This window comes from Glycine soja, chromosome 6, assembly GCF_004193775.1.
Source record: "Glycine soja cultivar W05 chromosome 6, ASM419377v2, whole genome shotgun sequence".
In the NCBI taxonomy this organism is placed as follows: Eukaryota; Viridiplantae; Streptophyta; class Magnoliopsida; order Fabales; family Fabaceae; genus Glycine; species Glycine soja.
Window position 1 is genome coordinate 39816056 of NC_041007.1, and position 27540 is coordinate 39843595.

The following is a 27540-nucleotide window of genomic DNA, read 5'->3' on the forward strand; positions in this document are numbered from 1 at the left end:
AAAAAATTCAAGAATATAGCACAAGGTTAGTGTGTTTTTCTTTGAAATCATCACATCACTTTTCTTTTATTATATTTTCAACTATGAAGAAATTAAGAGTGTGTTTAATTATTATTTCTTTGGCTATTAATACTGGACATGTTATCCTTGGCCTTATCAAAAGTAAGGTATTATCTTGTGAACTTTCTAGTTTAGGTTTCAGTTTTATATTTTTCAAGGTAGTTAACAACATCTACATACCTGGAACTCAAACTCAAGACCATTTGTAATTAACAACTTTACGCGAGAGGATCATCTACGCACTCAGAGATGTAGAGATAAATGACTGAATTGATTAATGGTATGATATGATAGAATGATAAAGAGAAATCAAGGGTGTATGTACTATTTGAGTGTCAAAATATTGCGAGTCTTGTGTGTTAGCTTAGGGCCAAGCCAAATTGTATATAGATTGATAAGGTGACTCACATTAGCTTATATGGCATATAGTAACCTTGAATAGTGTAAGAAGCTATATTCTAGTTGTGAGGTCACTCGAATATCAATTCTAATTAATAATGGGAGTATTTTCATTTTTCAGAATAACCTACAATAATGATGATAGGAGACCAAACACTACTAAAAAATATGATTTTAACATCGTCAATTTAACATTGGTTTTATGAAAACCGATGTTAACAAAAGGACTTCGTTAACATCGATTTTTTAAAAACCGATCTTGTGTGTGTCCCTTAACATCATGTTTGACCAAAACTGATGTCACCCCTGCAAGTTGGGAGATGGATGTCTCAGTTATGAACTTTGCAGGATTAGGCTTCTTTGGGAGGTTTGATAACAGCCTGATAACATGTGACCCAATAGGCCAACAACAACTGTTATTTTGAAGCCATATTAGAGTTCAGGTTTAGGTCTTACTCAACTCTTAAAAGCAAGTTTGAGAGGTGAAAATTGCCCCCTTATACCACTAGTCTATGTGTGATTTCCTACACAATGCTATAATTATTTTGCAGTGTTACATAAATTAATCATCCTAGACGATTAGAAACAGCTGTAGGCAAAAGCGTCGATCCACCTCCAAAACACAGTAGTACAAAAAGATAATATAAAAAAGAAAATTTTATGTTGAGTACCATGTCAAGCTCAATATTATTCAAAGAGAACTAGTTCTGATTTGATCAAATGAAAGACCAAGATGGTACCATCTAGAAGTTCCCCAAAGGAAAAGAAAAAAAGTCAAAGCTTTCTTAAACAGTAATAAAGAGGTCCAAAGTTTCTCCGCAACATCATATAGATTTCATGTCTTCATGTAGGTGCAAAATTAGTCAATTCAGAAATGGCACTTTGCAGAGTGCAGTTAAGGTTCAGCATATAGCATAAAGTCTCTGCATTTTTGGCAATTGCAATCCTCAAAGCGGCACTTGATGCACCCTTCATAGTAACAAGTTGAGCAGCCTTGGCAAGTTGAAGAACGAGAACAGCCCCTGCTTGCTTTCAGACTTGATCTCTCTTCATCATCATCACATGTTATTCTGAAAAATGAAAATTTTCACATCATTAATTAGAATTGATATTTGAGCAGATCTCTCAACTAGAATATATCTTCTTAGAGTATTCAAGTTTACTGTATGCAATATAAGTTAGCGTGAGTCACTTTTCAATCTATATACAGTTTGGCTTGGCCCTAAGCTAACATACAAGAGTCCCAATATTTGGATGCTCAAATTGTACATACACCTTGATTTCTCTTTATCATTCTTTCATATCATACCATTAATCACATCAGTCATTTATCTCTCCATCTCTGAGTGCATGGATGACCATCCGACATAATGTTGTTCATAACAAGTGGTCTTGACTCCAAGTTATAGGTATGTTGATGTTGTTAATTACTTGGAAAAAGAACGTTGTTGCAATAATTAATTATCCTACCTTACTAACGCTGGATTGTCTCTAGTTGAAGGTATTTGTGATTTTTAGTAAAATATCAATTATCACTCATCCTTTTTGTCTCTCTAGCTCTTATTGACACATCGTGAGTCCCCAGTATCTTTTTCCAACATATAATGTATTTTGCAAGAATAAGTACCAACAACATTCACAAGAAAATACTAATCATGCATGGAACTTGAATATCATATAGCTTGAGTTGGGATTGAGCAACTTACTTTTGATAAGGCCAAAGAGAACAAGTCCAGCATTTGTTGTTTAAAGAATCATGGTAGTTCTTAATGTCTGGTCTGCTCTTGAGATGGAACCTGCACTCCTTCCTGCATCTCGTGCAACGCAGGAACTCATCCCTGTGAAAGTTTTGTTTCCTCATTGTAGAGTCTTTCCGGTTAGGCACATTTGCCTGGTGTGTGTAATATTTTATCAGAGGTGTCTTCCAGAGTGGAACTTTGTCTTCATCTTCGCAATGAACCCAGATGTTTCTCTTCCACCTTCCACTCCCTTCCTTTAAAGCATGTTTCTCAAATGCTTCTAGAGTGACATTCACAGATTATTACAAACAAACATTTTTCCAGAAACTTTAGTGTTCTCCCTCGTTTCCACCAACAAATAATGCATAGGATCCAAATTATATTTATAATAATAATAGTTTATATTGCTAAAAAATAAAATGAAAAGAAATAGCGATTCTTTCTCACAAATATTTTTTTAATAAAAAAAATCTCTATATCTGCTATTTATTTGTTTTTTTCCAAATTACAAAACAAAACTATAATTTAACCTGTTTTAAATAACAAAAATAAGGCTCTAAAAAATATCAACAGACTCTACCATTCCTGTCCCATTATTTTTTTATTGTACAATTATTACAATACAGAATAAAAATACTTGCTTGAAACATTAGAGATCAATTATATTATCGCAAAAAAAAAAACCCTTGAGAAATTGAGGTGGAAAACTTACCCAAGGGACACTCAAGGCAACACTCACAAGTGATGAAATATTGACCTTCGTTATTAATTTTTAGCCTCCCTACATAATCTCCATATTTTTTGTTTATTGCGCCACAAAGAACCTCAATATAGTCCTCACCTATCTTAAAATCTAGGATCATTTTGAGCTCTTCTTCATCAAATAATATTTTACCATCATCTCCAACCCTAAATTGCTTTCTTCGTTTTGATGGCTCTGTTTATTTGATCATGAACATATTTCCAAGCCAAGAATTATGGACAAAAATGAAACTAGCTAAAAAATGTTCACTCCCATAATGGTGTAAAATTGTGAACTAGTTATGTGACAATATTATTACACAACAAAGAATAGAAAATCGTCAAGTAGGCATAAAACCATGCATGCTGATATACACATGATAGTAGGGGTAGAATGGCTTAAATGTGAAGTTAATTTAATCATTGTGGAGAAAAACTTTTGAAAACTACAAATTATGACAAAAAAAATCTTTTAAGAAATAATGTAGTCACTAAATATTTTCAGAAAGTAACATATGATAAAACATGTAACCTTAAAAGACTAAATTGAGGATTTTCTTTTCAAAATGTTTCTTTATTTATTTATACCAGATACGTAAGTTGGATTTATCTCCATTGTTCTCTTTGAGTTACCATATGAAAACATAAAACACTTAAGGACAATAATTGATTTTGGAAAAATCACACTAACCTTGAGTAATATTGTCGTCTTCTGTCTTTTTCTTATTTCCTTGACTTCTCTTTTGTTTAGATGGATCACCTATAATCATATGACGAAAGAAAGCCCTTAATTTTATTTTTCAATCCTTCCTAAATTAAGTAAATGTAAAAAAATTGGTGCCCTAAGTTCATGACTGCACAATGAGATGCATGCAAATTGACTGTAGGTAGTCCAAATTCTTCTTCCGCCATTTGATTTAGGGATTTTGATAAGGACTGTTTTCTTCTCAAACAAGGTTTTCACAATGAGAAAAACTTTCAATGTTGTCTAATGTGCCTAATAAACTATGTTGCAAAAATATAATTTATAACCATTTTTTTAAATAAAAGGGGACACATTAAAAGAAATCAAATCTGAATTCCAAAATAGTCAAAGAAATAATATTTAAAAACACTCTTAATTTCTTCATAGTTGAAAATATAATAAAAGAAAAGTGATGTGATGATTTTAAAAGAAAGCATATAAAGAGAGCTTTCACAAGAAAATAGTCTATCAATATAATCTTAGATAATCAATAAAGTTAACCAAAAGAAATACATAAAACACTTGTGGAAAATAATTGCTTTCCAAGAAAATCATACTAACCTTGCGTAATATTCTCGAGTTCTTTGTTTTTCTGAATTTTTTGACTTCTCTCCTGTTGAGGTGCATCATCTACAATCAGATAGAAAAATAAAACCTTTAATTTTATTTTCCATCCCTTCTAGAATTACTTAGATAATCAATAAAGTAAACTAAAAATGAATACTCTTCAATTTGTTTCTGTAAAAAATTTATATAAATAACTTGAATGCATAGAATTCAATTTCCTTTTGAAATCATATGAAAACATAAAACATTTAAGGAAAATAATTGATTTCAAAGAAAACACACTAACCTTGTGCTATATTTTTGAATTTTTTCTTTATGCCAATTTTACGACTTCTCTCCTGTTGAGGTGGATCGCCTGTAGTCAAAGAGGGAAAGGAAACCCTTAATTTTAATTTTCAACACTTTCAAAATTTCTTACATAATCTATAAAGTCAAGTAAAATTAAATACACCTCAAATTATACATGTGTTTCTAAAAGAACAAAATATCTCTTGAATACATGGAATTAAATTGCCTTTTGAAACCATATCAAAACATGAGACACTTAAGCAAAAGAATTGATTTCAAAGAAAATCACACTAACCTTTTGTAATATTCTTGAGTTATTCCTCTATCTCAATTCTTAGACTTCTCTCCTCTTGAGGTGGATCGCCTGTAACGAGATCGAGAGCAAGGAAACCCTTAATTTTATTTTTCACTTCTTTCAAAATTAGTTCGATAATCAATAAAATCCACTAAAATTAAATACACATCAAATTATAACTATGTTTGTAAAAGGGAGAGATATCGCTTGAATGCATAGAATTCTGCTACCTTTTGAAACCATATGTAAACATAAAACACTTAAGCAAATTAATTGATATTAGAAAAATTACACTAACCTTGAGTAATATTCTCATCTTCTTTCTTTTTCTCATTTCCTTGACTTGTCTTCTGTTGGGGGTGGATCACCTGTAGTCACATGCGGAAAGAAAATCCTTAATTTTATTTTTCAATCCTTCCAAAACTACTAAATATAAAAAAAAAGTAAAATTGGAGCCCTAAGTTCATGACTGCACAATGAGATGCATGCAAATTGACTATATGTAGTCCAGATTCTTCTTCCGCCATTTGATTTAGGCATTTTGGTATGGGCTGTTTTCTTCTCAAATCTGAATCCCAAAAAAGCCAAAGAAGTAATAATTAAATACACTCTTAATTTATTCATAGTTTAAAATATAATAAAATAAATGTGCTGTGATGATCTTAAAAGAAAGTATATTAATTGTCACTTATTAAATGAAATTTGGAAGTAAGTGATAAATATTTTCCCATAAAATACAAATCACATTAATTTTTACGTTTTCATAATAACTTTATATTAACGTGTTATAAAAAATAATAAATGTTTAAAACTCAATTGACCAAGTGTATTGCACACTATTTGAACGTCATCCTAGCTACATATGATGAGATGTTGATCATAATAAATATTAAAATAATTGAGAATGTATTTTGGTAAAAGATAATTAGGTGACGATCAAATACAACTCTTAAAACTAGATGCTGAAAATAAAAAACTTGAAGTTATGATGTTTCATTTAATTAGTGACAATTAATACACTTTCTTTTATGATCATCACAAAACATTTATTTTATCATTTTTTAAACTATGAAGAAATTAAGAGTGTATTTACTTCTTATTTCTTTGGCTTTTTTGGGATTCAAATTTGAGAAGAAAACAGTCTATACCAAAATCCCTAAATCAAATGGCCGAAGAAGAATCTGGACTACCTATAGTCAATTTGCATGCATCTCATTGTGCAGTCATGAACTTAGGGCTCCAATTTTTTTTTATATATTTAGTAGTTTTGGAAGGATTGAAAAATAAAATTAAGGATTTTCTTTCCCCATATGACTATAGGTGATCCACCCCAATAGAAGACAAGTCAAGGAAATGAGAAAAAGACAGAAGACGACAATATTACTCAAGGTTAGTGTGATTTTTCCAAAATCAATTATTTTCCTTAAGTGTTTTATGTTTTCATATGGTAACTCAAAGAGAACAATGGAGATAAATCCAACTTACTTATCTGGTATAAATAAATAAAGAAACATTTTAAAAAGAAAATCCTCAATTTAGTCTCTTAAGGTTACATGTTTTATCACATGTTACTTTCTGAAAATATTTAGTGACTACATTATTTCTTCAAATATTTTTATGTCATAATTTGTAGTTTTCAAAAGTTTTTCTCCACAATGATTAAATTAATTTCACATTTAAGCCATTCTACCCCTACTATAATGTGTATATCAGCATGCATGGTTTTATGCCTACTTGACGATTTTCTATTCTTTGTTGTGTAATAATATTGTCACATAACTAGTTCACAATTTTACACCATTATGGGAGTGAACATATTTTAGCTAGTTTCATTTTTGTCCATAATTCTTGGCTTAGAAATATGTTCTTGATCAAATAAACAGGGCTATCAAAACAAAGAAAGCAATTTAGGATTGGAGATGACGGTAAAATATTATTTGATGAAGAAGAGCTCAAAATGATCCTAGATTTTAAGAGATGTGAGGACTATATTGAGGTTGTTTGTGGCACTCCAAACAAAAAATATGGAGATTATGTGGGGAGGCTAAAAATTAATAACGAAGGTCAATATATCATCACTTGTGAGTGTTGCCCTAAGTGTCCCTTGGGTAAGTTTTCCACTTCAATTTCTCAAGTTTTTTTTTTGTTTGCGATAGTATAATTGATCTCTAATGTTTCAAGCAAGTATTTTTATTTTGTATTGTTATAATTGTACAATAAAAAAATAATGGGACAGGAACTGTAGAGTCTGTTGATCTTTTTCAGAGCCTTATTTATGTTATTTAAAATAGGTTAAATAATAGTTTTATTTTGTAATTTGTAAAAAACAAATAAATAGCAGATATATAGATTTAAGTTTATTAAAAAGAATATCTGTGAGACATAATCACTATTTCTTTTCATTTTAATTTATTAGCAGTATAAATTATTATTATAATAAATATAATTTGGATCCTATGCATTATTTGTTGGTGGAAACGAGGGAGAACACTGAAGTTGGAAGAAACATGTTTGTTTGTAATAATAAGTGAATGTCACTCTAGAAGCATTTGAGAAACATGCTTTAAGGGAAGGGAGTGGAAGGTGGAAGAGAAACATATGGGTTCATTGCGAAGACGAAGACACCTCTGATAAAATATTACACACACCAGGCAAATGTGGCTAACCGGAAAGACTCTGCAATGAGGAAACAAAACATTCACAGGGATGAGTTCCTGCATTGCAAGAGATGCGGGAAGGAGCGCAGGTTCCATCTCAAGAGCACACCAGACATTAAGAACTACCATGATGCTTTAAACAACAAATGCTGGACTTGTTCTCTTTGGCCTTATCAAAAGTAAGTTGCTCAATCCCAACTCAAGCTGTATGATATTCAAGTTCATGCATGATTAGTATTTTCTTGAGAACGTAGTTTGTACTTAGTCTTGCAAAACACATTATATGTTGGAAAAAGATACTGGGGACTCACAATGTGTCAATAAGAGCTAGAGAGACAAAAAGGATGAGTGATAATTGATATTTTACTAAAAATCACAAATACCTTCAACTAGAGGCAATCCAGCTTTAGTAAGGTAGGATAGTTGATTATTGCAACAACGTTCTTTTTCCAAGTAATTAACAACATCAACATACCTATAACTTAAAGTCAAGACCACTTGTTATGAAGAACTTTATGTCGGATGGTCATCCATGCACTCAGAGATGGAGAGATACCTGACTGATGTGATTAATGGTATGATATGAAAGTATGATAAAGAGAAATCAAGGAGTATGTACAATTTAAGCGTCCAAATATTGGGACTCTTGTATGTTAGCTTAGGGTCAAGCCAAACCGTATATAGATTGAAAAGTGACTCATGCTAGCTTATATTGCATACAGTAAACTTGAATACTATAAGAAGCTATATTCTAGTTGAGAGATCTGCTCAAATATCAATTCTAATTAATGATGTGAAAATTTTCATTTTTCAGAATAACATGCGATGATGATGAAGAGGGATCAAGTCTGAAAGCAAGCAGGGGCTGCTCTCGTTCTTCAACTTGCCAAGACTGCTCAACTTGTTATTGTGAAGGGTGCATCAAGTGCCACTTTGAGGATTGCAATTGCCAAGAATGCAGAGACTTTATGCTATATGCTAAACCTTAACTAGGCTCTGCAAAGGGCCATTTCTGAATTGACTCATTTGGCACCTACATGAAGACATGAAAACTATATCATGTTGCAGAGAAACTTTGGACCTCTTTATTACTGTTTATGAAAGCTGTGACTTTTTTCCGTTTCCTTTGGGGAACTTCTAGATGGTACCATCTTGGTCTTTCATTTGATCAAATCAGAACTATTTTTCTTTGAATAATATTGAGCTTGACATGGTACTCAACTTAAAGTTTTCTTTTTTATATTATCTTTTTATACAACTGTGTTTTGGAGGTGGATTGACGCTTATGCCTACAACTGTTTCTAGTCGTCTTGGATGATTAATTTATGTAACACTGCAAAATAATTATAGCATTGTGTAGGAAATAACACCTAGACTAGAGGTATAAGGGGGCAATTTTCAACTATCAAACTAGCTTTTATGGTTCATGACATTGAGAGAAGAATGAGGCAGCTAGAGGGAAGAGACTATGTGTTTTAGAAAATTTGACAACATTAGATCTTTTACTAACCATTGTTAACGCACCTCAACCAACATCAGTTTTGGTAAAAAATTAAGTTAAGGGATACACACAAGATCGGTTTTTAAAAAACCGATGTTAGCAAAGTCCATTTGTTAGCATCGATTTTCATAAAACCAATGTTAAATTGACGATGGTAAAATCATATTTTTTTTTAGTAGTGTTTGGTCTCGCATCATCGTTATTGTAGGTTATCCTGAAAAATGGATATTCTCCCATTATTAATTATAATTGATATTCGAGTGACCTCACAACTAGACTATGGCTTCTTTCACTATTCAAGTTTACTATATGCCATATAAGCTAATGTGAGTCACCTTATCAATCTATATACAATTTGGGTTGGCCCTAAGCTAACATACAAGAGTTGCAATATTTAGACACTCAAATAGTACAAACACCCTCGATTTCTCTTTATCATTCTATCATATCATAGCATTAATCAATTCAGTCATTTATCTCTATATCTCTGAGGGCGTGGATGATCCTCTCGTGTAAAGTTGTTAATTACAATCAATGGTCTTGAGTTTGAGTTCCATGTACATCGATGTTGTTAACTACCAGGAAAAATATAAAACTGAAACCTAAACTTGAAGGTTCACAAGATAATATCAATCATCCATGAACTTGAATATCATATAGCTTGAGTTGTGATTTGGGTGCACCTTACTTTTGATAAGGCCAAGGATAACATGTCCAGGATTTGTTGGTCAAAGCATCATGGTAGTTCTTAGTGTTTGGTTTGCTCTTAAGATGTAGCTTGTGCTCCTTCCTCCAACTCATGCAATGTAGGAACTCAACCCTAGGAAAATTTTGTTTCCTCATTACAAAGTCTTTCATTTGGCCTGGTGTGTGTAATATTTTATCAGAGGTGTCTTCTAGAGTGGACCTTTGTCTTCATCTTCACAATGAACTTTGATGTTTCTGTTCCACCTTCACTACTAGAGAAACAACATTCTACATTGGTTATTTGGGACCAACTACATCGATTGATGACCATCGTCATAGGGAACATCATCAAAAGGGGTCGTCTATTCTACGTCAGTTGGCTAGGATCATTTTAGAATGTTGACCGTCTTAGAGAACTCAGTATTCTACATCGGTCCTTCAGTTGTGAAGGACCAATGTAGAATGGTAATAATTCTACGACGGTCACTGAAGAACCGACGTAGAATGCTGAGCATTCTAAGACGGTCTTTCACATGTGATCGTCTTAGAATGGTTAGCAATCTACATCGGTCATGTCCAAACCGATGTAGAAATGCTAATTTTTTTATTTTTTGTATTTGGAGCTACTTTTTTTTTGTATTTACATCGTTGATATAAGGTTCAAAAAGTAAACACATGACAATATGAAATTAATTAAATTTTATGCGATGAATATGAAATTTTCAAATATTTTCTAATTTAAAGCAAATAAAGTACACTAAACATGTTTATTTTTTAACAAGTTTGACACAAATTAACCAAATTAGTAATTATTTATATGTAATTACTTTCTTTCGCAAATTAACCAAATATTAGACATTGAAGATATTTAAAATAAAATAAAAATCAAGTAGTCAAGCTGTATGATGATGACATAATTAACTATCATGTGGTAATTAAAATAAAGCATTAAATGCTAACACAGTACCTAAAAAATGTGTGAAGCCATATGATAGACAGTTATAGTGCCCCCAACTACCAAAGAATTCAGCATATATGCCCACACGTAAGCAAGATTTTGGAAAAAAACCTTCCATGGTACATCATATCCTGTATTTTAAGAACAAGACACAAAGCAAAGTTACTTAGCAGATATTGTAAGTATTCATTCAATCCAACCCAGTGTAAGGTTTACACACACAGAGACAAAAAGCATTCTGCTATTTCTCAAGTTAAAAAATTAGATACTTTTAAAAGGAGAAAGTAAAAATAGACACTACTTGGAAATTGGTGTTTCTTGAGAGAACTCCTCTTTATGAATATATATAATGTTATTACTATCAAAATCCTTAACCAAAGACTACTTGTAAATTGTATGAAGAGGAGATAAGGATATTATGTATAATAAGTAACACTAGGAAATAGTTAATAGAAAAAATATTAGAATATGGCTTTAAGCAGAACTGACATGTGATTCCTAAGGACATTCAAACTTTGACACAAAAGTGAGGTTCAAAACTGCCATAAGTTTTTTACTTATACCTTCAAAGAGACATTAAGTTATGTGAGAGATGTTTTCCATGATTGTGCACTACTGGTATCATCATCTGCTGTGAGACAATCGAAATCAAAAGTAACAAATAGTCTATATAACCATAAGCCTAAAAATACGTAAACAAAAGAATGAAAGTCTTCAACCGAACATTCAAGACAACTTATACATGAACATGCATGCTGCCTTGAAGGCATAACATATCAAAAACATGGCAGTCATATAAGGTTAATAAGTTTATATAAAAAGCAGAATAGGAAGTTTAATGACAGGTCCAATTTTTAAAACATCAACAAAAACTATCCTGTAATTTTGTTATCATAATATACCATAGAATACATGCGTTCATCTCAATCTCACCATTTGAAACACAATGAATAATTAAAATGGAACTTTTATGAATAGAAAAATTTTATTGAGAACCAAGAAAGGTGCCAAAAAAAAAATAACAACATCAGAGAAAAAAAAACACCTGAAAATGACTAATCAATCGAGATACTTAAACCTAAAATATAAGTGGCAACAGAGATCACCTATAATTATCAGGATTCATGGAAAGTAATGCCCGGTACAAAGCTTCACCTTCTTCTAGGTGACATTGCTTTACTAAAAGTGAAACCTCTTGTTCTTTGTATACAAGTTTATCAAACTAGGAAGGCATATTCGGAATCAAGTTATATATCATGTATTAGTTACATTTATCAAATTTTAGATTCTTTTTTGTGTAACTCCTCCAGAGCTCTCTCAAGAAACTCACATTCCTCTAACAATGAGATCTGGGAAATAATATTAAGTGAAGAGAAACACCACAAGGAAAAATAATAACTACAGTCAAACCATATTAAGATTTCATATTCTTGAACATACAACAGTAGCATTGACAGCAAAGAGAATTGTATTCAACAAATGTAATTTGACCGCATATCAAACTATAAAAGTGATTTATAAAGCCATAGTGGATACCAGCTATCATTAGCATATAAATTATTAAAGAGCATCACAAAAAGCCAATACACATTTTAGTTACACCAACCCTACTAAGGGTCTTATCTAATTGATAGAAGCTTCAAAGTACCATGAATACCACTCAGAGGTCAACCTAAGAATTAATAATGAGTATTATCATTTACTCCACCTGCTTCTTAGGTTATGTGAATAAAATAACTGGTGCACAAATAAGCCATTTTCCAGTCCCATTATGCCTCACAGAAGTAACCAATACCAAGACTTGTACTAGACAGGGAATACCATATCTGTTGGACATATAAATTCATAAATCCAAACCACTGGGTTTGACAGAGAACCACACACACACACCCCGAGTCCCCGCTGAAACCATCTTAGGACCTTAGAACCATTATATAACCTTAAAATAAGCATAACATAATTTTAATATACGGTATAGGAGAACCCATGATGAACATTTCATTAAAAAATACTGAAAATTATTAATTATTTATTGAATGGAAAATAAATATTTTGTGGTATATATTAAAACATGTTTATAGTATCTTAAAAAGCATTCTACTGTATAAAATGTACATAGTTGGTGTAAAATATTTTTCCGCATAAATCTCCAATAATAAGATTTTGTCGTTTTCTTGTAACAAATCTATTTATTTATAAATATAATATATGAGTAGTTTCTTTAAAATTATTTGTTGAAATAAACACTCAGTTTAATAAAATAAGTAATTTTTTTTATTTTTTTAGTATATTTGTCTAAATTCTTTATATTTTAAAAAATAAATTATATCTATTTTGTATGAAAAGGCTCATATAAGAGACACTTATTTTAATTTTTTTTTAAGTTTAAACAAATTCATCCATATATATATATAAAGATATATATATATATATATATATATATATATGAAATTTCTTATATATATTTGTGTAAAAATATTTTACACACAACGGGATACATAAAGTGAGAATATTATTTGTAACTAAAGGAAAATGCATTAAAGATGTTACCTGTAGGAGTGATAGGTCAAGAAGAATTTCAATGTTGTCGGTATCAATTCTCAGTGCATTTCGATAGCACTTGATTGCCTCCCTGTATTCTCTGTCTCACCGATAAAGGAGACCATAAACATGCCAGCAAACATGACTTTTAAGGTCATTCTGTACCAGATCCATAAATAAGTGGATCCCCCCCCCCCCCACCTTGATAAAAACAACCACATCTATAGTCATTCTAATATCAGTTTGAACTCCCTACTTCTTATGGCAGCAGGAGAAAAGCCAAAGCCAATAAACTTGAACTCTGAAATGCCCTTCCCTAAATTAATGAAAAGAATATTCTCCTAGCTGTACAAATCATAATCAAATGGATTTTGTTTAATACTGGAATTGGAAATCTGAATGAATCTCCAAAATTAATAAACAATCACCAACAATATGATATCATACAGCTTGTTCTTAGTAACAAATATAAAGTTGAAAAAGGAAAAACTATAAAAATTTCAAAGTAGAATCTGCTAAATGCCTAAAAGTAATAGATATTAATCCTAAAAAAATATGATATTTTGTTACAGAGAAAAGAGAAGAAACTACAGTGAGAGAGGTGGGTTTAATCTAAAATAATTATTAAAATATAAGTACAAATAATTTAAATTAATTATATGTGTGTGTGTGCATAAATATTGTAAATTTGAAAAAAAATCAAAAAAATATATTGATAGATACTAATTGATATTATAAAACATGTTACAAATTTAAATAATACAAATTATTTGCTTTAACAACTTCATCTTCATTTGCCTGCTTGCAAGAGAAAATAACTAGTTGAAACCACACACTCAAGGTAAAAAAAAAAAAAAAGTGCTACTTAACCAACTTATTCACAGAATCACAATTCAAAAAAAATAAATTCAAAACCTCAACCTTTATTTAAACTTATAAAACAACTACATAAGACTATTGAATTTATAATATTTTTTTGTAAAACTATTGAATTTTTAAAAAATAAATACTTTATTTCCATTTTTATAGTAGATAATTGGATCCTCTCTATTTGAATAAAATATTTAAGTATAATTTATTTCCTTTTTGAAAAGTCTTTTTCTTTTTAATTTTTATGTTATTTTTTTCTTATCTTTGTTATTATTGTCATTGTTATTTAGACTTTAATGTGCTTCTAGTTTTGATGCACTAGAGGTTTCTTATCTTGCAGTAATTAAAATATAGTAGAAAAGCATTCAGCAATAATAATAATAAATAATATGTCAAATCATTAGTAAATGAGATTTAAATCATCAATTTCGCCTCACATTATGTTCAACAAATAAAAACTTGACATATAAATTAAAATAAAAAAGTGAATTTTCTATTTGTTTTTATTACAATCTTTGACAAAGCATTGTTACGGGTTTTCGTTATTCATCCTTCCTCAACCTAATCAAGCATCCTCCTATTAAGTTTATTTAGGTAATTCACCGTTAATTATAGATATGAGAGGATATGATGTTATAAGATGAGTATATACAACTATTCTAAGTCAAGTAGTGGAATAGTACAACTAGTAAAAACGAAGCTCATTAGCTTACAACAATATAATTAAAAAAATTGCTATAAATATGGGGGTCTTCCTTTAAGACTTAAAACTTAAATTGTTATCTAGTATCCCTCCATGAATGTTATATGCATATAAGCAATTCAGAGACATACCTGATACGGATCAGAGCTATCATTCTCCGAAACCTTGAGAAAAGTAGCTAGACAAATAAGCTGCCAGAGAATCAGACCAAAAAAAAATGAATCAGATTGTTCATTCTTCATTGTTATCTATCTTTGTACAACTACACAACAATAGTTTAGAATTCAGTATATTCACCAACTTTCACTAATGTCGTTGCAAGATAAACAACAACGGCTTTGATAGAGGTTCTGAGTGTATCATACTCAGATCTGCATATTGAAACCTATTACTTTACTAACACACGAAACCACGTACGAGACCTAGCTTTTCAAGCACGCAGAAAAGGGGGGATTCCAAAATTCATGACAACCATAAGATTCCAAAATACATTGAGCAAGCAATTTATCGGCTATAAGTATAGAACTGTAATTTGTTATAGAACAATTGAAGCATGCGAAGTTGCGAGAGCCTAAAATCGATAAGCGAAGGGCTAATTGTTAAAGCAATTGAAGCTGAAATTAATTTAAGAAAGAGATATAGATCTGATGTGCGAGTTGTGAATAAAAAGGGAAAGAGAGAGAGACTTACAAGGGCGTTGCAAAATAGAAGACAGCATGGGGGCCGAAGGTGAGAATGGCGTAGTTGAAGAAATGAAAGACCGTCATCACTCACTCTTCTCTCTCTTAGGTCCAAACAAAAAAAAAATTTAAGGACCAAATATTTTTTTAAAAAATATTTTAGGGTTTTAAATATAGAAATTATGGTAGGAACTATTTATAATAACAAAAAAAATATTTAAGGAGAAACGAAAACCTTAAACCTGCGAGAAACATTAAAAAAAATGCGGTCAGAAATATTGAGGAGAACGATAATGATTTTTGCTCATGGAAGTTAACTTGCATTTTTGAACCGTGAAATTTGATTTTTTTTAGTGTGGGTCTGGGAGGGAAGGTGTTTTGGGGGTGAATGGAGAATAGGGAAGAATTAAGAGTGTAAAAAAGAAAGAAAAGAGTGAGAGTAGCGTGGTTTCACTTTACCTGGGATTTAAAATGCACTTGGAATTGTTGTGATTTTGGCTTTCTAGGTTTTACAGTGAGGAGTGAATGAAACTAAACAGAGGCAAGGACCATAGAAGGACTCGTGCGCTAAGTTGAGGTGAAGAAGCGTGACGAGTGCGCTACCCATAAGAGAGAGAAAGCGAGAATATCAAGAAAAAGAAAGTAACAGGTTTATGATAAGAAAGAGAAAATGAAAAAAATGTAAAAATACAAAGACGGTCTTCGGAACCCGTCTTTGTACATCAATCAATTACGACGACTTTCTAAATAACCTTCCTTAAACTCATAATTTATTACAATATTACCACCCAATCATTTTCAAAAACAGTTTTTTGCCAACCGTCGTAGTTGAGGTGTCGTAATAAGCACTTTTTCTAGTAGTGATTGTGTGTTGTAAAAGACATTTTTCATTACAATAATTACAACAATGCCACAGGTTCATTTTCTAAGGCGGTCCACTTAGAACCATCGTAGAATAGGTGTCATAGAAACTTATATTTCTAGTAGTGCTTCCACTCCCTTCTTTGAAATCAAGCTTCTCAAACGCTTCTAGAGTCACATTCATCGATTATTACAAATTAAAATGTTTCCATCCACTTCAGTGTTCTCCCTCGTTACTTAGAGAAATTAATGATTTGGTCTTGATCTAATATAATGGTATAAGGTAGCCAACATATAACGCATAGGATCCAAATAGTAATATTGTGTAATAAGAGACTTTATGTATGTTTTAGTTTGGTTTCTTATGTTTAAAAAGTTTCACTTTAGTCTCTTGTTCTCTTTTCACTCTCATTTTTTATTTGATCCTCACAAACCTCACTTGGAGACATAGGTGTGAGGGTAACCTTTTTCCTTTTATGAACAAATGAAAATTTGTTTGTGACACCATTATGGACAACATCCTTATTATACTGCCAAGGCCTTCCACGTAAGAGATTGCTAGCCTCCATAGGGACTACATCAAATAGTATCTCATCAACATATTTTCCAATGGAAAAGCATATCAAAACTTGTATATCTACAACTAGCTCCCCATTCTCACTCAACCATTGTAGTTTGTAAGGCCTAGGGTGAGGGGAAATTTTCAAAGCAAGCTTTTCTATCAATCTTTGGCTAGCTACAAAAGTGCAATTTTCCCCATCAATAATCAAAGACCATATTTTCCCCATGACCATGCACCTAGTATGAAAAATGTTCTCCCTTTGTGTTTCATCTCAATCCTTACACACACTCCCCATTAACCTTCTAACCATCAAAAGATCACCTTTCAAGGGTTGTACATCACATTGACTTTCACTTTCAGTAGAAGAACTAGAAGAGCAAGAAAAAGTTGCACTAGTAATAACCCCATTACCCAACACAGCCATTGTCCTTTTGTTAGGACATTGGGAGACAATATGACCCTTTTCCAAACACTTAAAACATTTAATGGAACTCGCTTTTGAAGAAGTGGGAGTAGGGTTAGAATTAGTTTTACCAAGGGAAACACCTTTTCATGAGATTTAAATGGAGATCCTCTATCCTTGTATGTTTGTTTCCTCTTTACTTGTTGTTCCACCTTGATAGCTTGATGAATGAGATCCTCCAAAGAGGCATAGTGGTGCAACTCTACAATGTCTTGGATCTATCCATTGAGACCATGCAAAAACCTTGCCATGGTGGCCTCTTGAGACTTCTCAATTTGATCCCTAATCAAGGAAATTTCCATCTCTTTGTAATACTCATCCACACTCCTATTTCCTTGAAATAGTCTTTGGAGCTTGTTGTGCGGTCTCTCCCATAATAAGGCCGCAAGACAAAGATATGAAAGAAATGGGTTCGAAAAAGGAGATGAAGGAGAAAGTTAATCTATGTTGAACTCCTCTATGATGCAACCTGTATTTTAGAACTCTGCATATCTAAACTACTCATAATAACAAATTATTAACATCATTACAATTTATGATGATCTTTATCAAGATGAAACTCTAATTAATTTTTATTAAAAAAACTATTTCATAGATTATTATCGGGATAAAATTTTAATTTTGATTCTAGAACAGTACAAAAACACTTAAGGAACTATGTCTAAATTTTATTATCTTTATTATTAGGAAAATTGATAAACTTTGATATGAATACAGGGTAAGTTATAATAGTTTTCACTTAATTTTACCTATGCAATTTTGGTACCACAGGTTCTAATTGTGTGAATTAGGTCGTCTAGTATCATAATTGTATGATTTTTCTCCCTCCACCAGTCAATAATAAAAATTTAATATATTTTTCCGACCTGGAACTAGATGATGACATGTAAATGTCATGACAATTGACCTATTACTTGACATTTATATCGTTGTGACTTAATTAAACTTTTGATCTCTTTGTTGTTGCAATAGTGAATTTCCAAGAGAGCAAATAAGTTCTGTCAGTATATACTAGTTTTTGATCTGTGCAATGCACAGGATAAACAAGTTTGGTTGTGTAGTGATAGGATGATTTTGTATTAAACAATATAGTTTTAGAGCAAAAAGCTGCTCAATTTTTTTAAAAAAATTATTTATTTTGGCATATGATAAGTAAAACTTTAAAAGAATAATTCCAATTAATAAAAGTTTGATAACGCGTGTTATTGTTAATCTAGCAATTATTGTTGTTACAAAATGTTGTAAATTAATGTAGGTAATTTGTTAAAAGAAATATATCATTTTTCAATGATTCTTTATACGTCTCAAACACTTTATCAATGGAAATAAAGATAAAAATAATTCATCAATATATGATTTTATATGCAATAATATTTGATAAACTATATTTTGAATTGTAACAAAATGTTTTTTGGTAGCAAAGATGCTTAAATTTCAATATCATGTTGCATTTCCCTATCAATTTGAAACTATAACGTAATGTTGAATGTTACACAACTTAAGAAATATAGAAATACAATGGTAATAAATATTGAAATATTATACTTGATAGACATTTGATTCCAAGTAAATCAATCAACGTGTGTTATAGATAGATAATTAAGGGATGCATGGTTACTATAGAGATTTCAAGTAATATATCAATTGTTTGACATACATTTTTAATATCAATTAATTTGATTATTAAAAGGAACTAAATTTATGCATAAAAATAAAAGTATAAACTAATGATGTAATTAAAAGAAGATTAATGAGTTATCTCTTAAAAGAAGACAATTAGTCATGAAGAGACAAATCCTTTATCATAATGAGAACATAACTTCTAGTTTTTTATTTTCAGCATCTTGTTTTAAGAGGAGTATTTGATTGTCGTCTAATTATCTTTTACCAAAATACATTCTCAATTATTTTAATATTTATTATGATCAACATCTCATTATACATAGCTAGGATGGCGTTCAAATAGTGTGCAATACACTTGCTCAATTGTGTTTTAAACATTTCTTATTTTTTATTACACTTTAATATAAAGTTATTATGAAAACATAAAAATTAATGTGATTTGTATTTTATGGAAAAATATTTATCACTTACTTCCAAATTTGATTTAATAAGTGACAATTAATATACTTTCTTTTATGATCATCACAACACATTTATTTTATTATATTTTAAACTATGAAGAAATTAAATGTGTATTTACTTATTATTTCTTTGGCTTTTTTGGGATTCAGATTTGAGAAGAAAACAGTCCATACCAAAATCCCTAAATCAAATGGCCGAAGAAGAATCTGGATAACCTATAGTCAATTTGCATGCATCTCATTGTGCAGTCATGAACTTAGGGCTCCAATTTTTTTTATATTCAGTAGTTTTGGAAGGATTGAAAAATAAAATTAAGGATTTTCTTTCCCCATATGACTACTGGTGATCCACCCCAACAAAAGACAAGTCAAGGAAATGAGAAAAAGAAAGAAGATCAGAATATTACTCAAGGTTAGTGTGATTTTTCTAAAATCAATTAATTAGCTTAAGTGTTTCATGTTTACATATGGTTTCAAAAGGTAGCTGAATTCTATGCATTCAAGCAATATTTCTCCCTTTTAGAGGAAGAACTCAAGAATATTACAAAAGGTTAGTGTGATTTTCTTTGAAATCAATTCTTTTTTTCTTAAGTGTCTCATGTTTTGATATGGTTTCAAAAGGCAATTTAATTCCATGTATTCAAGAGATATTTTGTTCTTTGGGATACACATGTATAATTTGAGATCTATTTAATTTTACTTGACTTTATTGATTATGTAAGAAATTTTGGAAGAGTTGAAAATTATAATTTAGGGTTTCCTTTCCCTCTTTGACTACAGGCGATCCACCTTAATGGGAGGGAAGTCGAAAAATCGCCATAAAGAAAAAATTCAAGAATATAGCACAAGGTTAGTGTGTTTTTCTTTGAAATCATCACATCACTTTTCTTTTATTATATTTTCAACTATGAAGAAATTAAGAGTGTGTTTAATTATTATTTCTTTGTCTATTTTGGGATTCAGATTTGATTTCTTTTAATGTGTCCGCTTTTATTTATAAAAATGGTTATAAACTATATTTTTGCAACATAGTTTATTAGGCACATTAGACAACTTTTAAAGTTTTTCTCACTGTGAAATCCCTGTTTGAGAAGAAAATAGTCCATACCAAAATCCCTAAATCAAATGGCGGAAGAAGAATCTGGACTACCTACAGTCAATTTGCATGCATCTCATTGTGCAGTCATGAACTTAGGGCACCAATTTTTTTATATTTACTTATTTTAAGAAGGATTGAAAAATAAAATTAAGGACTTTCTTTCCTCATATGATTACAGGTGATCCACCTAAACAGAAGAGAAGTCAAGGAAATGCTAAAAAGACAGAAGACGACAATATTACTCAAGGTAAGTGTGATTTTTCCTAAATCAATTATTTTCCTTAAGTGTTTTATGTTTTCATATGGTAACTCAAAGAGAAAAATGGAGATAAATCCAACTTACGTATCGGGTATAAATAAATAAAGAAACATTTTGAAAAGAAAATCCTCAATTTAGTCTTTTAAGGTTACATGTTTTATCACATGTTACTTTCTGAAAATATTTAGTGACTACAATATTTCTGCAAAGATTTTTTTGTCATAATTTGTAGTTATCAAAAGTTTTTCTCCACAATGATTAAATTAATTTCACATTTAAGCCATTCTACCCCTACTATCATGTGTATATCAGAATGCATGGTTTTATGCCTACTTGACGATTTTCTATTCTTTGTTGTGTAATAATATTGTCACATAACTAGTTCACAATTTTACACCATTATGGGAGTGAACATATTTTAGATAGTTTCATTTTTGCCCATAATTCTTGGCTTGGAAATATGTTCATCATCAAATAAACTGGGCCATCAAAACGAAGGAAGCAATTTAGGGTTGGAGATGATGGTAAAATATTATTTGATGAAGAAGAGCTCAAAATCATCCTAGATTTTAGGGGAGGTGAGGTCTATATTGAGGTTGTTTGTGGCGCTACAAACAAAAAATATGGAGATTATGTTGGGAGGCTAAAAATTAATAACGAAGGTCAATATTTCATCACTTGTGAGTGTTGCCCTGAGTGTCCCTTGGGTAAGTATTCCACTTCCATTTCTCAAGTTTTTTTTTTTTGCGATAGTATTATTGATCTCCAATGTTCCAAGCAAGTATTTTTGCATTGTATGGTTATAATTGTACAATAAAAAAATATTGGGACAAGAACTGCAGAGTCTGTTGATCTTTTTTAGAGCCTTATTTTTGTTATTTAAAGTAGGTAAATAATAGTTTTATTTTGTAATTTGGAAAAAACAAATATATAGAAGATATATAGATTTAATTTTATTAAAAAAAATATCTGTGAGACAGAATCACTATTTCTTTTCATTTTAATTTAGTAGCAATATAAATTATTATTATAAATATAATTTGGATCCTATGCATTATTTGTTGTTGGAAACGAGGGAGAACACAGAAGTTGGTGGAAACATGTTTTTTTGTAATAATGAGTGAATGCCACTCTAGAAGCATTTGAGAAGCATGCTTTATTTAAGGGAAGGGAGTGGAAGGTGGAAGAAAAACATTTGGGTCCATTGCAAAAATGAAGACAAAGTTCCACTCTGGAAGACACCTATGATAAAATGTTACACACACCAGGCAAATGTGGCTAACCGGAAAGACTATGCAATGAGGAAACAAAACATTCACAGGGATGAGTTCCTGCGTTGCACAAGATGCGGGAAGGAGCACAGGTTCCATCTCAAGAGCAGACCAGACATTAAGAACTACCATGATGCTTTAAACAACAAATGCTGGACTTGTTCTCTTTGGCCTTATCAAAAGTAAGTTGCTCAATCCCAACTCAAGCTGTATGATATTCAAGTTCATGCATGATTAGTATTTTCTTGTGAACGTAGTTGGTACTTAGTCTTGCAAAACACATTATATGTTGGAAAAAGATATAGGGGACTCACGATGTGACAATAAGAGCTAGAGAGACAAAAAGGATGAGTGATAATTGATATTTTACTAAAAATCACAAATACCTTCAACTAGAGACAATCCAACTTTAGTAAGGTAGGATCATTAATTATTGCTACAACAATCTTTTTCCAAGTAATTAACAACATCATCATCCATATAACTTAGAGTCAAGACCACTTGTTATGAACAACTTTATGTCAGATGGTCATCCATGCACTCAGAGATGGAGAGATAAATGACTGATGTGATTAATGGTATGATATGAAAGAATGATAAAGAGAAATCAAGGTGTGTGTACAATTTGAGCGTCCAAATATTGGGACTCTAGTATGTTAGCTTAGGGCCAAGCCAAATCGTATATGGATTGAAAAGTGACTCACGCTAGCTTATATTGCATACAGTAAACTTGAATACTATAAGAAGCTATATTCTAGTTGAGAGATCTGCTCAAATATCAAATCTAATTAATGATGTGAAAATTTTCATTTTTCAGAATAACATGCGATGATGATGAAGAGAGATCAAGTCTGAAAGCAAGCAGGGGCTGTTCTTGTTCTTCAACTTGCCAAGACTGCTCAACTTGTTACTGTGAAGGGTGCATCAAGTACCGCTTTGAGGATTGCAATTGCCAAGAATGCAGAGACTTTATGCTATATGCTGAACCTTAACTAGACTCTGCAAAGTGCCATTTCTGAATTGACTCATTTGGCACCTACATGAAGACCTGAAAATTATATGATGTTGCGGAGAAACTTTAGACCTCTCTATTATTGTTTAAGGAAGCTGTGACTTTTTTTCTTTTCCTTTGGGGAACTTCTAGATGGTACCATCTTGGTCTTTCATTTGATCAAATCAGAACTAGTTCTCTTTGAATAATATTGAGCTTGACATGGTACTCAACTTAAAGTTTTCTTTTTTATATTGTCTTTTTATACTACCGTGTTTTGGAGGTGGATTGACACTTATGCCTACAGCTGTTTCTGAATGTCTAGGATGAATAATGTATGTAACACTGCAAAATAATTATTGCATTGTGTAGGAAATCACAACTAGACTAGTGGTATAAGGGGGAAATTTTCACCTATCAAACTAGCTTTTAGGAGTTGAGTAAGACCTAAACCTGAATTCTAATATGGCTTCAAAATAAGGGTTGTTGTTGGCCTATTGGGTCACATGTTATCAGGCTGTTATCAAACCTCCCAAACATGCCTAATCCTGCAAAGTTCATAACTGAGACGTCCATCTCCTGACTTGCAGGGGTGACATCAATCCTTAACTTGAGTTAGTTTATACAATTAAGTCTGAACCTAAATTCTATAGATTGTGACTGGATCTCCATCGAGTTTGTTGAAGCTTGAGATTTCTTCATTCCCATTGAGTTCAAACTCAGTATTACATCATAAAAAAAGGGAAACAAAGCACGTGTTGATGGAGGCATTGGCTTTGTATGTGAGTTGCTGGTACAAGATGATGTGGGTTAGGGTGAGGAAGGGACGGTGAGGCTTTGGGGTGGGAGGACCTGTGGTTGTGACTATGAGGCTTTGGGTTCGGTGGCAGGAGTATCAAAGGGAGCCTAATCATGAAATGTGGAGAGATTCACACCTAATTAGGGTTCAAGATATTGAGAGAAGAATGAGGCAGCTAGAGGGCAAGAGACTACGTGATGCAATCCTACCCCGCAAGGGCATTGGCTAGAAGACTCCAAGTAGATTGGGCTAGAGATCCAAGGAAAGGCCCTAGGGTTCTCATGAGCCTTAGGGTAGATTTCGAGCCCATGGGCTAAGTATGAGCTCGCTTATCTTTGTAAATATTAGAATAGGTTTTTCCTTCGTCTAGGCCTTGTATTTTGGCCATTCTAGTAGTTTAGGGTTTTAGCCTTGTATTTCGGGGCATTTTGAGTTGTCTTTGTAATAAGGACTTTTTTTTATTTTCATGTTTTTTGTCATGGGGGTGAGCTTAGCTATTATAGGGGGTGTGTAGCTAAGCTCTAGCTTCTCATCTCAAGGAGGTGAGCTTAGCTATTAGAGAGGTATGTGTAGCTAAGCACTAGCTTTTTTAGGAATCTTCTTAAGGAAGCTTCTCAAGGAGGTGAGCTTAGTTATGAGAGGGGTGTGTGTAGCTAAGCTCTAGCTTCTCAAGGAAGTTTTCTCAAAGAAGCTTCTCAAGGAAGTTTTCTCAAGAAAGCTTCTCAAGGAAGCTACCTAGTCTATAAATAGAAGCATGTGTAACACTTGTTGTAACTTTGATGAATGAAAGTCTTATGAGATACACTTCAAAGTTCCACTTCTTTCCTTCTTTTATTCCTTCAATTTCGTGCTCCCCCCTTCTCTCTTTCTTTTTCTCCATTAAAGAATCCTCTTCAAGCTTCTTATCCAAGGCAATTCTTGGTGGTGAAGCTCCTTCTTCCTTGGCTTATTCCCTAGTGGATGGTGCCTCCCCTATCCTCTTCTCCTTTGCCTTCCGCTGCATCTCCATGGTGAAAAATCACCATTGAAGGACCTCATTGAAGCTCAAAGATCCAGCCTCCATAGAAGCTCCACAAGCAAGCTTCCATCAAGTGGTAATCCGAGCACAAGAGCTTCAAGTAGGTGCTCCTTAAACCTCCATTAATTTTTTTTCTTTGCCTTCTCTTCCATTGTTGTTTCTTAATTTTTCTCCATGTATCTCCTCACATGTCTTGTTCTAAATTTTGTTAACATGATTCTTTAGAGTTTCCACCGATTAAACTTGCTATAGAAGTTAGATTTGATTTTCTATGGTTCAAATTTCTTGTTCTTGTTCTTGAACCATGAATTGTGTTGAGTTTAGGTTCCTTTGAGTTTTGTCTTGTTATTTTTTGTGGCTGAAACCTAAACCATAAAATTCTTACAAAAATATTAAAGTAGAAGAAAACCTCATAAATCTAGAGTGACTTGTTCACCTATTGTAGTTTTGTCATAGAAGTCATGTCTAGTCATGAAACTTGTCACATAAGATTTCTTATGTTGTGCTGAATTTTATTTTCTTGTTTCTTTGTCTAACTCATTTGTTCATGAGTGTATGAAATTCTTTTAGCCTATTATTTGATTTGAGTCAAATCTTTCATGTTAATTAGTCCTTAATATGTTCATGCAAAATTCTTAGAGAGTCTTTGATTGTGAACCTTTTCTTGAACTTTTAGGTTTCTTTATGATTGTGTCTATTGTGAATTTGAGTTTTGGTGATTGAATTGCTGGCTGAAATGTTGATCCTAAGTGAATATTGAACTCCGAAAACTGTGGTAAACAATCCTAGTGAGTTCAAAATACATAGGAAGGTTGAAAGTAAGCCCAAGGCAATCAATATACCATGCTTAAAGAAACAAATCGCTGGTGCTGGCAGCTTGGACATACAAACTTGTAAAAATTACTGAGAATTGGTTACTTCGAATTTTGAGCTAAAATATTTACTGAATTTTATAGACATCTGGAAAAAAGTTATAAAAAAAGAAACAAGTGATTTGGATAAAAGGAAAAAATACGAAAAATCGCACAAGTTGGCAGGAAAATCAGTATCCAGAAAAAAAAGGTGAAAGGGAAGGGTGCTTGTTGTTTTGGCTCAAAATTTATTCTATAATTGGAAATTTCAATTCAAAATTAGTGTGAAGACAAGTTCCAAAGCTAGAGTTTTGTTGAGCCTTTTTTTTCAGTTTTTTTTACTCTACTCTAGAGCCATTCTAAGTTTCTCTTTGAGTCCTAGCTTGCTTCTATGTCCTTTTCATTGCTTTAATTGTTGAATAATCCTTGAAAAATTTTCTTGTTAAAACTCCATTGGTTTAGCTTTCATTTCATTTTTTTTGGTTTTTGGTTATTACTTGTCTCTTTGTTTCCTTGTTTGTGGGTTGCCATATAGGGAATTGGAAGGAGGATTGGTGCCATCCCTTGCAGAATTTGAGTCCAGAAGCAAGGGGCCAACCACCTTAAGAGCTATTGGACAAAGAAGCACTCCAAATTGAGTGAATCACCAAAGAGAGAACAACCACCAAAATTGAGGACCGTTTTGTAATTTTGTAATTTGCAATTTACTTACCTTCATTGCTTTCAAGTTTTTGTAACAAAAAGGCCTTTCATTGGAAGTGTGTTGGGAGCCTCCAATAGGTTACCAAACTTCTATTTGTGTGTAATAATTTTAGGCAATTTTTACTTAGGATAGTGAGTGTTTTGTTGGGAACCTTGAATGTGGTCATCCAAACACTCTTAGGATTCACCTAGTTTACATTTCTTGCTTACTTTCATAGCTTATTTCTTTTACCTTCCATTGTCAAACCGCCTAGATAGCTTGCATTTTACCAATTAGTTTTTTTACCTTATCTTTCACACCTCTTTTAGTGTTTATTTGGCTAGTTTCAACCATAGTTTCTTTTACCTTTTGTTTTCAAACCTCCAACAAGAAAGAACCACAACTTAGGAACCAACATGAGTCATCATTCATCTAGTGTTAATGGCGAGGGTACTAGTCATAAAGACCCTTTATCTAGAATCTTAGATGAGTTGAGTTCCCTCAAGTTATGGAAAGAAAAACAAGAGAGAAAAGAAAAAGGAAAAAAAGAGTGGAAGAAATAAGTCAAGATGAAAGAAAGAAAATAAGAGAGGAAGAAAGAAGAAAAATAATGAAAGAAATGAAAAGAGAAAAACATGCCTCCTATAGTAGTCATAACTCTTGCAAGAGCCTAAGTGAAGAACTTCGTGACTATTACGAAGGAAGGCATAGGTCACATCTTAGACCTCACTCCCATAGAAGAGAAAAGGAAAGAAAGCCTCAAGAGGCTAACATTAACCTCTCATACTTCCATGGGAAGGACAATGTAGAGGCTAACTTAGATTGGGAAATAAGGGTAGAGCAACAACTTAAAAAGAAGTCTACTTCAAAATCTTATGGCTCTCACTCTTATCCAAAGAAAGACCAAGGTCAAGGCATCTTAGGGGTGACACCTTCTAAGCCCAAAGATGATAAGGGGAAGGCAATAGAAAAGCAAGCCTCTAAGGCTAGTATGCAATAGAAAACTAGCTCTATAAAGTGCTTTAAATGTCTTGGAAGAGGACACATTACTTCTCAATGCCCCACCACAAAAACCATGATTATGAGGGGCCAAGACATTTATAGTAGCCAAGATGAGGCTACTACTTCACCTTCCTCTAGTGAAAGTGAAGAAGCAAAAGGGGAAGAAT

General features: G+C 32.1%; 1 protein-coding gene across 1 annotated transcript; it reads right to left on the reverse strand.

The window, feature by feature from the left end:
* Positions 1 to 1098: 1098 nt before the first annotated feature.
* LOC114416232 lies at positions 1099 to 17278 on the reverse strand. Its single transcript, XM_028381102.1, has 9 exons — positions 17176 to 17278; positions 16727 to 17028; positions 14883 to 14942; positions 4835 to 4847; positions 4538 to 4606; positions 4246 to 4314; positions 3631 to 3699; positions 2166 to 2478; positions 1099 to 1529 (listed from the first exon to the last, which is right to left on the reverse strand). Exons 1-9 carry the CDS (start codon positions 17276 to 17278, stop codon positions 1355 to 1357), a joined length of 1173 nt encoding a protein of 390 aa, XP_028236903.1. The 3' UTR covers positions 1099 to 1354.
* Positions 17279 to 27540: the final 10262 nt, after the last annotated feature.

Coding starts and splice junctions, on each gene's coding strand:
- LOC114416232 (XM_028381102.1), bottom strand. CDS start 17,278: ATGGCTGTGTTGGGTAATGGGGTTATTACTAGTGCAACTTTTTCTTGC. Junction 14,943..16,726: donor CACCTATGTCTCCAAGTGAG/GTTTGTGAGGAT, acceptor ATTCTCTGGCAG/CTTATTTGTCTAGCTACTTT. Junction 3,700..4,245: donor ACTCGAGAATATTACGCAAG/GTTAGTATGATT, acceptor ATATGATTATAG/GTGATCCATCTAAACAAAAG.